Source organism: Saccostrea echinata, unplaced genomic scaffold (assembly GCF_033153115.1).
Source record: "Saccostrea echinata isolate AGI-Se365-2 ecotype Australia unplaced genomic scaffold, CSIRO_AGI_Sech_v1 ptg000009l, whole genome shotgun sequence".
Taxonomy (NCBI): domain Eukaryota; kingdom Metazoa; phylum Mollusca; class Bivalvia; order Ostreida; family Ostreidae; genus Saccostrea; species Saccostrea echinata.
In genome coordinates, this window is record NW_026889758.1 from 32,737,565 (window position 1) to 32,749,657 (window position 12,093).

General features: G+C 33.3%; 1 protein-coding gene across 1 annotated transcript in view; it reads left to right on the top strand.

Annotated features, from left to right (window-relative positions):
- LOC133182657 (macrophage mannose receptor 1-like) overlaps nt 1–11,623 on the top strand; it is a 45,872-nt gene extending 34,249 nt beyond the window's left edge. Inside the window, exons 34-39 of the mRNA XM_061317512.1 lie at nt 2,834–3,072; nt 4,931–5,099; nt 5,385–5,648; nt 6,779–6,952; nt 7,591–7,686; nt 11,271–11,623. Of these exons, the coding sequence (XP_061173496.1) occupies nt 2,834–3,072; nt 4,931–5,099; nt 5,385–5,648; nt 6,779–6,952; nt 7,591–7,686; nt 11,271–11,443 (1,115 nt within the window). The 3' untranslated portion in view covers nt 11,444–11,623. The remainder of the gene's footprint in view (nt 1–2,833; nt 3,073–4,930; nt 5,100–5,384; nt 5,649–6,778; nt 6,953–7,590; nt 7,687–11,270) is intronic.
- Nucleotides 11,624–12,093: the final 470 nt, after the last annotated feature.

Consider the following 12,093-nt stretch of genomic DNA (forward strand, 5'->3'; position numbering starts at 1 on the left):
AGATCAAGCTGGCTTTCATTCTACATATGCTAAGTGCTATTATGGCAAGATAAGTTGCACATCCATTTATCTTTATAATATTTATGATAAACGAAAGTATTTAGTGTGTTATAAAAAGAACATATAGTATTTATTCATCGAGATTCATTTGTATTGTTTTAACGTGACGTCATAATAGCTTTACCGAACCTCTGCATAGGCTGACTTATATATGGGAGTCCTTAACCTAGCTGCGAAATTAGCAATTTAATAACAATTAAATTTACTGTTTATTTCCTTCTATGTACGAGCATTGTACTTTCTATCAACGTCACAAAATTGCTTGTGTATACCTAAATAATTTAATTCTGGTTGTAACGCTGTATTTGATTGGATAAAAAATTTACTTTATATCGTATAAAATGGGTTGCTTACGTCACAATGACTTGCGTCAAAAACGTATCGATCCGCCTGACGTTACATTCAAATTTTGAACAAATTGTAGTCATTTTTTAAGGACAATCATCTTTTTTTCTAACATCAAATGAATGAAAATTAAATTATAAGGAATGAATTTAATAGCTACCCAATTTATACGGTATAAACTGGGTTGGAACAGTTTACGCTTTTTTATAAACCGCTTCGCGGTTTATAAAGCGTAAACTGCCCCAACCCAGTTTATACCGTATAAAATGGGTAGCTATTAAATTCATTCCTTAAATAATTAGCGTAGTTAAACCATGTATATCTAGTTTTGCGATGATGATGAAGAAAATTACCTATGATGATTCTTTAATTCGAAATATTATGGTTTAAGAATAAACGAAATCTACCTACCTTCATTGTTTTTACTACTGGGCGTTTAGCTTGCAGGCTATAAGCATAAAAATAATCCATTTAACAAAATTCTGAATTTTTAGGGTGGAGCTACGTTGGTCATATACTAGTATTGAAACAAGAATAAAATCAGCTATATTTTCTACGATCATTGTTTCAACTGGAGGGGAAAATTAAAATAAAATAAAAGCATTCTGAGAGTATTGCATTAGCAATACTAGTCCCCTACCGGCAAGTGTAATCTGGTTCCCGTTAAAAATTGAAAATGCTATAATTCCGTCAAAAATCATTGAAGCGGAACGAAATGCAAACATAATCTATAACTTATCAAGGTAAGGTCACATACCAAAAATCAGCTCAATATCTTCAAGCGTTTAGAAAAAAATTACGGAAAACCCTTAACAATTGAAAAGGTCCTAATTCCGTCAAAAATCAATGAATCGTAATGAAATGCAAAACTTGATCTGTAACTCTTCAAGATACACTCACATACCAAAAATCAGCTAAATATCTGCAAGCGTTTAGAAAAAAAGTGTGGAAAACCAAGTGGGACAGACATACAGAGGGACAGACTGACTGACAGACAGACAGACAGACGGACGGACGGACAGACTCAGAGGAAACCTATAGTCCCCTCCGGTTTCACCGGTAGGGGACTAAATATATCTTAAGAAATCTTTACTCATGGACATCTAGCATCTAAACGAGAGTACTTAACTTTTACCAAAATCGTGAAAATCATGGCCTCTGGGTCCATGATTCGGACCTCAGGGTGCGGCTTAGTTGATAATATATACCTGTTTGGAGGATTATAATGAGCTATGAGTCCTGTGCCAAAATTTTAAAAATGTATGCCCCCCGTATCCAGCGTCCAGGACACAACATGGTCTAATTTAAAGTTGGTCATGTATTAAAAATACTTTACACTTTTGAACATTTTCCTTTTTACTCGGACATCTAGCAGTTAAACTGTTTACATTATTACAATTAACACTTACTGGTAACCAACATTCTAAAAATGCATGCCTTCCACTTTGGCCCATGGATTAGACTCCAGTGTGAATCATTAATGAAAATACATTGATTTTTGAAAATCGGCTTTATTTATGGACATCTGGAAGGCCTGATTATGATGAGCAGCTAGACCTATCCAACAATTCTGAAATTCATATCCCCTAGGTTCAAAGATGATGCCCAAGTTGGTAGTATATTAAAGCTGAACATGACTCGTAAATAGGCATACGCCATTTTCGATAATACTATCTACGATATCAGCACTGGGGTATACCCTTCGCATTCGTTACACCTGACTGCTTTATTGTCACGGGTATCGACGTGGAATGGCGACCCGTGTTCGTGCTGGTTGTCTCGCGTTACTTCTGTTTACATTTTATTGCATGCAGTTACGTGTATTTGTGTTTGTTTGTATACTGCACTGACCTGTGCAACTGCAACTGTTGTGAGTTTCTTTGGTATCTTACTCTCCTGCATTGGAAGAAGGGCACAGTCACTTTTTGTCGCTACCCAATGCTGTATAGCATACGTCCGTCTACACAGGTGACGATTGATTACACTGAACAGTGACTAAGTGAGCGGCTTTATATAGGGGCCCTCAGTTATAGCGAGAGACCAATCGAATATGGCGGACAAATTCCTTTTACGAATCGTGTTCAGCTTTCAAATTGATTATACAGTGAATCTATGTTAACTCACTTCTTAAAGCCAAACTACATGATCAGATAATTATTGCATGTTCTCTCCAAAATGTGATATTTTTATCACATGAGGCCAAAGTTCCAGTTTCGGGGGGGGGGGGGGGGGGCTAAAATGTTTATTGTGTCATAGTCTGAGAAAACTTTTGGAACTCATGTGAACGCCAAGGCCACTGTCTGTGGTTTTCATTTAATATCTCTAAATACATTCAATTAAGTTATTCTGCGTTTATTGTCAAAAATTGGACACACTAGTGGACAAAAAAATCCATTTTGATTTTAACATTTTTTTTTAATTTCTTCAGATACGTCAATAGAAACCAAACCTCTCCCATCTGAATGCCCTCCAATGTTTGAGCAATACTTAAAAAGCTGCTTTAGATTTGAAGTTGGTCCAGTTGACCAAAGCAAGGCCCAGAATATATGTGAACAAAGAAAAGGAAATCTAGCGTCAATTACATCTGCATACAAATACGGATTTACTCGTGCAATTGCTGCAAAGCAAAATTTTACTGTGTATTGGATAGGACTCGAAAAAACAAAGGTCAGTATAGGGTGCATTTACGTATTTCTTTTATAATTAGCAACACTCTTATTGACTGGATATCTTGATTAAGTTAATTGCCTGTCTATCCGCTTTAAAACATTCAATTAAAAACAACTGCGAATGCATCTATCTATCTATGTATATGTATATATATATATATATATATATATATATATATATAAGAAATAAGGTATCATTTTTAAACATCTATCGGGATATAAATACGGGTTGGTCACGAGATCAAATTCCATAAAGCCCGAAGGGCTTTATGGTAAATTTGATCTCGTACCAACCCGTATTTATAGCCAGATAGATGTTTAAAAATGATACCTTATTACTTATATTTACATTTGTGACTTATTCATATTTTATATTTGCCTGATTATAATCTTTAACGCGTGAAACGTTTTATTTTTCAAACCCAACGGCACGTGTTTGATCCTCTGATTGCGCGTCGACCTTTTATGACGTCACTGAGAAATTACGTCGAACGTTTATGACGCGAGGAACCCGTGTTTATACGGATATAGATACGCATTGCTTTCAATAGTGTTATATAAAAGAAAACATTTGCAAATGTAAATATATATATATATATATATATATATATATATATATATATATATATATATATATATATATATATATATATATATATATATATATATATATATATATATATATAAAGCACATTTTACAACAACTCGTAAACTAATATAATTGTCCTAAGTGAAGAAATATTAATGTAGAAAGCACAAGGAAATTTACTTTTTTTAAGGATACCCACTTCCGCCCCAGCCCGGGGTTGAACTCTCGACCTACGGAATCTAGTAGTACAGGAACAGCGCGCTAGACCAATCGGCTATCTAGGCAAGTCACAAAACTTGCTTTCGATGCCGATAAAAGCACAGAGAAATTCACTTTATAAGGATCCGCCCCAACCCGTGGTTGAACTCTCGAGCTACGGAATCTGTCTCATAGCAGTACAGGAATAGCGCGCTAGAGGTCGCACCGCCATCTAGGCTTTCGATGCCGATTAATCCTCGCGGCACCGCCCTTCACTACACGATCATTGAGAATGGAAGTGAGATACAGTTATTTGGACATTAGTTTTTATTAGAGGATCGTTATCGATACCCATTGCAATGAAATTAATTTTATTTTTAAAGCACATTTAATTTACAATTTTATACAAAAAATAATGTTACGTATCATTTTTAAACATCTATCGGGATATAAATACGGGTTGGTCACGAGATCAAATTCCATAAAGTCCGAAGGGCTTTATGGTAAATTTGATCTCGTACCAACCCGTATTTATATCCCGATAGATGTTTAAAATGATACATTATTACTTATATTTACATTTATGACTTATTTATAGTTTATTTTTTCCTGATTATAATTTTTAGCGTGTGAAATGTTTTATTTTTCAAACTCAACGGCACGTATTTGATCCATTGATTGAGCGACAATCCTTTATGACGTCACTGAGAAATTACGTCAAACGTTTATGACGCGAGGAACCCGTGTTTATACGGATATAGATACGCGTTGCTTTTAATAGTGTTATATGAAAGAAAACATTTGCAAATGTAAGTATATATATACACGATACAGTTCAAATGTTATGTACACCTGAAGACGGATTATGAAATCCAGAAAGCGCTTGTGTTGAATGAAATTGGAAACTGTGCATCTTTTACGATTATTTTTACTGTGTGACATCATCTTTGAGGTACTTTTGAATTTCATATATATATATATATATATATATATATATATATATATATATATATATATATATATATATATATATATATATATATATATATATATATATTGAATATCACAGGATGCAGCTTTGTATAGATGGAATGATGGAACACCGTACCAATTCAGCCATTGGAACGATTCAGAGCCATCCCAAGGACCAGAAGAAGAATGCATTGTATCAAGAGATGGAGACTGGATGGATGTGCCATGCGCAGAAAAGCACTCTTATCTCTGTGAAATAAATTTTGGTTGGTGCACGTGCTTTAAAAATCAAAATTTCACAAAATAAAAATTTTGGAGCTTTTTTATTAAAAATACAAATCTCTTAAATCCAAAGTCATGAAGTAGGATGTATAAAAAAAAAATAACGATTTTTCATGAATGGCTTAATTATTGTGATATAAAAAGCAGATGTAAATAAATTAAATTGGCAGACGTCTTGAAATAAAAGCAAACCAAATTTATCATATTGCTTAATGATTTTACAAAACAATTAAGTTAATTTAACTTAAGGAATTTTTTCTCCTGACCAGAAAAAAAGAAAAGTATACGGCCTGCGCCCTCATGTATGCCCACGGGAATAGCTTATGACGGTGCGTGTTATTTCATAGAAAGAAAGGATAGAAGTTCCTGGAAGGATGCTCTCCAGAAATGCAGAAAATATGGAATGGATTTAGTTTCAATCCATACAGTGGCTGAGTTAGAGGTAGTTCGGGAATTTATAGTAAGAAGAGCAAAGGAAAACGTTTGGATTGGGTTCACTAATGCAAGGAAAGAATCAGATCTATTTCAAAGTGGTTAGTACAAAATATCATAGGTTCATTTTAGAGAAAATGTTTTGGTTTGCATATATTATTTTGTTGCCACTGTACACAGGGTTACTTTTGCTGTTTTATTTTTACCCTGTCATATTTTAAAAGAATTTGTACAGTTTTTAAATTCAGTTGTGTTATACAGTTAGAATGTTTTCAGTTAGGAACGATAACTTATAAAATGATTATTTAAAAAGTCTCAAGACGAAGCTTGAAATTGGAATATTTTTGTGCAACAGTTTTCATTTCATGCATCTCACTATGATTCAAAGTTCTTTGAAGTCTTAGAAACGGTGTTTTAAAAAGTTTAAATTTGTACCCAACAACAATACAATTTTAAAGAAATCCAATTTCCTTTAATTTAGCCTTAGATACCAATGCTTATTAGCATGATGTAAAATTAGAAGTAATCATTGATTTTTGCAATGATAGTACATGCTTTTCACACTGTGTATTACATAGCAATTAAATAGAATTATAATGAACAAAGATAGAACAAAATAAAAGGATTAACAAAAGGCTTAAAGAAATCAATTATCAAACAATTATTGAGCGAATGGTGACATTTTAGCGGCATGTATATAATAAAATTAAAGAAGATGAAAGATTAAGTGTCAATTAATATCAACAGAAGTCCCAGGAGATTAACTGTCCATCTCTGACTGTGCCTTAGGTAGGATTAAGGGAATTAATAGAATTTATCATATTTGCCGAAATATACGAAACATTTTTATATAACAATTTACACAAAGTCCGAAAAGTTAACTTACACAATAATTTTGATCGTATTTTACACCGTAACAATCAGACTACCTTAAAGAGTTAACACTGACTTCTTAGAACTCGCTCCGTTTTAAACTTGTCCACTTCTGAAAGGGGCGAATATAAAACGGGACGAAAATTTCCCTTTAACAGTTTTTATACATTTCTCAAGTATGAAATTGTCAGCAAGTTCCACAAATATCGAATTTAGAAAAAAAAAAAGTTATTCTCCTTGGTTGAATGCCTACAAATTCTTTGTATTTTTAAGACAAAACGTATTCAGACAACCTAAGTCGATCATACACTTAAAAATGTATTAACATTCAGTGAAAAGATATATTGGTTTGTTACAGGGGCTTATTGGTACTGGTCCGATGGAGAGGATGCCAACTTTACAAACTGGCGAATAAATGAACCCAATGCAGGAATTCTATCAAATGAGGAAGAATGCGCAGAAATGGATCAAAAAGGACTCTGGAATGATCTCCTGTGTTCACATAAAAAAGCCTTTATGTGTAAACATAATGGTAAAGAACTTACACTAATAAAATCCAGCACAGCATCCTCCAAGTTATATATACATGTATATATATATAGACTTAAGAGAGAGAGAGAGAGAGAGAGAGAGAGAGATCGCGCAAAAAGCAAACAAATTCAGTCTAGAGGTCAAATTGAAACTTGTAGAGATTTAAATGCACTGCTGTTTATTCAAATTAACTGAAAAAAATTTTCAACTTACATTAAGAATATTTAACACAAGGTTTATGAAGCATGGGTATGACGATTATATTGAATAATGTGGAAAAATTGTATGATAAAATAATGTAAGAATATTTTAACGTTTACAGAACTTTGGTTGTTTCAAAGTGTCAATGAATCTTCCGTGATATTTCATATATATATATATATATATATATATATATATATATATAATCATAAAAGAAAAAGAAAATGCACCGTTTCCAAATTTCATTCAACACAAGCGCTATCTGGATTTCATAATCCATTATTATTATGAAATCCAGAAAGCGCTTGTTTTGAATGATATTTGGAAACTGTGCATTTTCTTTTTCTTTTATGGTTATTTTTACTGTATGACATCACCTTTTAACTACTTTTGAATTATACATAAAAATATAAACATTTATTTATTTTTGCCATTCAGGATCTAAGATAGATTTAAAAACGGAAGTCAGAATATCAACCGAGGTACCAACAAGAAGATTTACTCAAAATACACTTCATTCCCGCAGCAATGCAGGTAGTAAATGTAGAACATTTCCAATTCACCTGAAACTCAGCTACTTGTATTCTCAAATGATCTGGTCCAATGATTAATGCTAGAAGCTGTTCAAGGCTTGTGATGTGTACTTTTCCCAACTTTACCCCCCCCCCCCCTTGAAACAACGAAAGCTTTCATATAAATTTGTTAAATAGCAATTCATAAGTCCTGTTTTAAAAATATTGTCCGTTTTCCATTGATTTCTATTAAGTTTTTTTTTTACCAAAATTAAAGAGTTATATCTCATTTTACCCCAAATAAGTTATGTTTTATGATAATATATAAATATGAAAAATCATTCAAATAAAATTATCATGTTAACTTTTGAGAATTGCCTTGGAGGTAGGCGGCAGAACGATACCATTGCAATTCTTAAACACCACAGATTCTTTGTTTTTATCCCCCGCCTTCGTACAACTGAGGGGGTATTTTAAAAAACTCATTCGTCTGTTCATCTGTCCATCTGTCAGCCTGTCTGTCACAAAAACTTTAACCTTGGTCATAACTTTTGAATGAGTAAAGATAGGGCTTTCATATTTCACATGCACAATACCTGTGACCAGACCTTTCCAAATATACTTTGATTTTTGACCCTGTGATCATGACCTTGAAGTTTGACCTACTTTTCAAAAATTTTAATATTACTTTAACCTTGGTGACAACTTTTGATTGAGAAGAGAGAGTGCTTTAATATATTTCACCTGTACATTACCTGTGACAAAATCTTACCAACTGTACCATGATTTTTGACCCCGTGACCTTGACCTTGAAGTTTGACCTACTTTCCAAAAAAATTAACATTGGTTATCAATTTTGAAGGAGAGAAAATAGAGCATTCACATTTGAAATGTGCATTTCCTGTGACAAGATGTTTCCGAATATACTTTGATATTTGACCCCTTGACCTTGAAGTTTGACCTAATTTTCGAAAAATTTCACATTGATTACACATTTGAATGACAGAAGATAGGGCGTTCATATTTGACATGTGCATTACCTGTATCAAGAAGTTTCCAAATGTGCTATGAATTTTGACCCCGTAACCTTAACCTTCAAGTTTGACATAATTTTTAAAAAAAATTATCATTGCTGCTAACTTTTGAAGGAGAAAAGATAGGGCATTCATATTTGACTTTTGAGTTATCTGTGACAGGACCTTTCCAAGTGTACTATGATTTTTATCCCCATGATCTTGACCTTGAAGTTTGACATACTTTTCTAAAATTTTAACAGTGCTGACAACATTTGAATGAGAGAAGATACAGCATTTAAACGGCATGTGCATTACCTGTTTCAAACCTTTTCAAATGTACTTTGCTTGTTCACCTCGTGACCTTGACCACCTTTAAGTTTAACCTACATTTTTTTTCATTTTTTTTTCACATTGGTAAGAACTTTTGAATGAGAGAAGTTAGGGCTTTCATATTTTACATGTACATTACTTATGATAACACCTTTCAGATAGGTATTATATCAATTTTTGACTTTATGACCTTGATCTATAAGTTTGAAGGACACACAAACAAGACAGTTATGGCATAAATATAGACAAATATGGCATAAAATCTTTGCATCCAAACCACTAAGACATCGAAAGCGGGGGACCACAATTCTTTGAATTTGCTTGCCATTCCTTATTTTGTAGAAAATGGGTTTAAAAAGGGATTTTTTACTACGAAAATTCTAAGTGAAAAGTTTATTTTCAGCTTTTCGTTTATATGAAATACGAAGATAACAAACAGTATTCAATCTCGAAAGTCCAATGAAACGATACAAATTTGGAGCAGAGCAAACAAGGACCTTGAAATTTAGAGGTGGTACCAGGTGCCATGGAGAAGTGAGCATCCCCTGCCGACCGGTCACACCCGCCGTGTGCTCCTTGTTATGATCGGGAAACAAAAACCGGAAAAATCCGTAGACAGTTCAGTGTATAAATAATGGCCTAACAATCAGTATGAAAAACTTCAGTCAGCATTTGACTCAATGACAGGTTGTATGTGCTGACAAGGTCATTGTATCGACCGAAAAACTTGCGAAAAGATGACTTCAAACGAGAGTGTTGAAATCCTTGTTTCGTCAACTTGTTTGTCAATAACGTACCTCGTTTTAGAAATTGTTCATACGTAGAGCATGCTTTTGCGTATCGAATCAACTGAGAGACATAAACCCCATATGCAGGTGAAAGGGGTATCTTGCTACATAAGGGGAAGTTGACGATTGAAAAGTTGAGTCATCACATTGATCATAAAGCTTAGTTGTTAGGTTACCATTTACGTCCTTTTCTAGTAAAATATCTAAATATGAAACAGATGTGTCAGAATCTGTGGTATCTTTTATTTCAAGCTCACTAGGATATATCGAGTCGACATATGAATGAAAGTAACTATTGTTCATTGATAATACTATTTATATTTTTCTGTAGCTCGTTCAAACATTCCCTAGGTCTGTACCAGTTTTTCCAGGTGCGAAATTTTATAGAATGTTGGAAAAAGAAACCCTCCCCTCTTTTGACGTCATTTTCAAGCCCTTAATTGTTTGGACACTCAATATAAAATTTACGATAAATTTCATAGAATTTACAAAATAGGGTAAAAATTGCAAATTTTACGGAACAACTGGTGTTGTACCAAATGCCTGAATTTACGGGATTTTTCGATGACAAATGCTCATATCACAAGAGTTTATTTCAGTTACACCCACGTAGAAAAACGTCATATTTGAGATTGCGCCGCCTGGACATACCATTGCTTACAAAACATTAACAATTTATTAAAAAATAAACCTTCTGATTTATGTTTTTTTTCTATAGTTAGAAAAGATGATGCTAACTAAATGTGTAAAAATTCATTGATGTACCTGAAGCGGTTTTAATTTTATGGCGCTAGTCCACGAACATTATGATAACCCCTCGTATTTCCTACTTTGAAATATAGATGTATAATGATAAATTTTTAAATTAAATAATATTGATGTATTTTGATAAATTTAACTGGAGAATTGCTATAAAGATCAAATTTCATGGAAAAACATTTCAATCGTTCAGGACTCAGTCACGCCTTACTGGATAGCGCTAAAAGATGTCAAAACGGCGGTAAATTAACGCAGTTGGTAAAACGTTAATGAAAAAAATCCCTTGCAGCTTTCCGAGGCTCTTATGATCAACGTATGAAGCGTATAAACGGATTAACAAACCTGTACCGAATAATAAACAGAACAGACAATAATAGACTTCATCGTTTTAATAACGAATGAACACTGTGTGATACGAATGCGCATGAGAAACTGACGAAACAGTTTTCGAACGTTAGAGTAACTATTGTGCGGTCGGCGTCCAGAGAATCCTTTTTGCCATTTCAAGTCCGTATTTTAAACAGACCTACTCTGAAAGTGAAACGGACAAGAAATGGATTTATGAACGGTTTGAAATTTTTTCCATCCGTTTAAGTCCGTTAGCGTTATCCGATAATGTGTGACTAAACCCTCATATCTGCCTATAATTGAAATACCAATTATTTAACTGGTCTGCTAATCTGACCCTGTAAATTTTCATTTATCTTTTGTAGAATCAACAACACCGGTTGGTGTAATAGTAGGTGTAGTGATAGGCCTATTGGCGGTTCTCGTGCTCGTATTAGCTGTTGTGTTTATTTTGTACAGAAGACGCCACAGACCTTTTTTCAGACAGCACATCGGGTTTTCAAATGCTTTGTTCCAAAGTGCTCATGAAAACTATTAACGAATTAATTTCAAAATACTCACCGTAATGCTGGATACAGTCAGGGACCTATATACTAACTAGTATATAGGTCCCTGATACATTGTTTTTTTCTTTGTTTCATGTTGTTGCAATATTTTTATACACAAGAATCTATATCAAATTATTAATTTACATCCAAACTGATATTTATACAAGTATTTTAAATTAAATGTTTAATATATTTAAAAATTTTAATATCAGTTATTAATTTGAAGAAAATTTCTATGAGTAAATATAGAAATACTTATAACTATTCATTCAGATTGTTTTATGTAAACAATTGTTCCAGACACAGAATTATTTTAATATGTATATAGAATTAATAAAACTAAAAACTGTACATGTACCTTATTATAAAGCTGCTTTCATATGATGGATGTATTTGATTAAATAAACTATGCAACTGATCATCTTTGTTTAGTGTCAATTCCCTGCTATTGATACACTATATAGAGTGTGTGTGACGGTACATATTGTCGTTTTTGTACATATTGTCGTCGGCGACAATATATACCTACCCTCACTGCAAATATTGTCGTCCATCGGTACATAGTTTCGCCGGCGACAATATGTACCGAGACGAGCCTTATTTTCCTCCTGCATAATGGACGACAAAATGTACAGTCAAG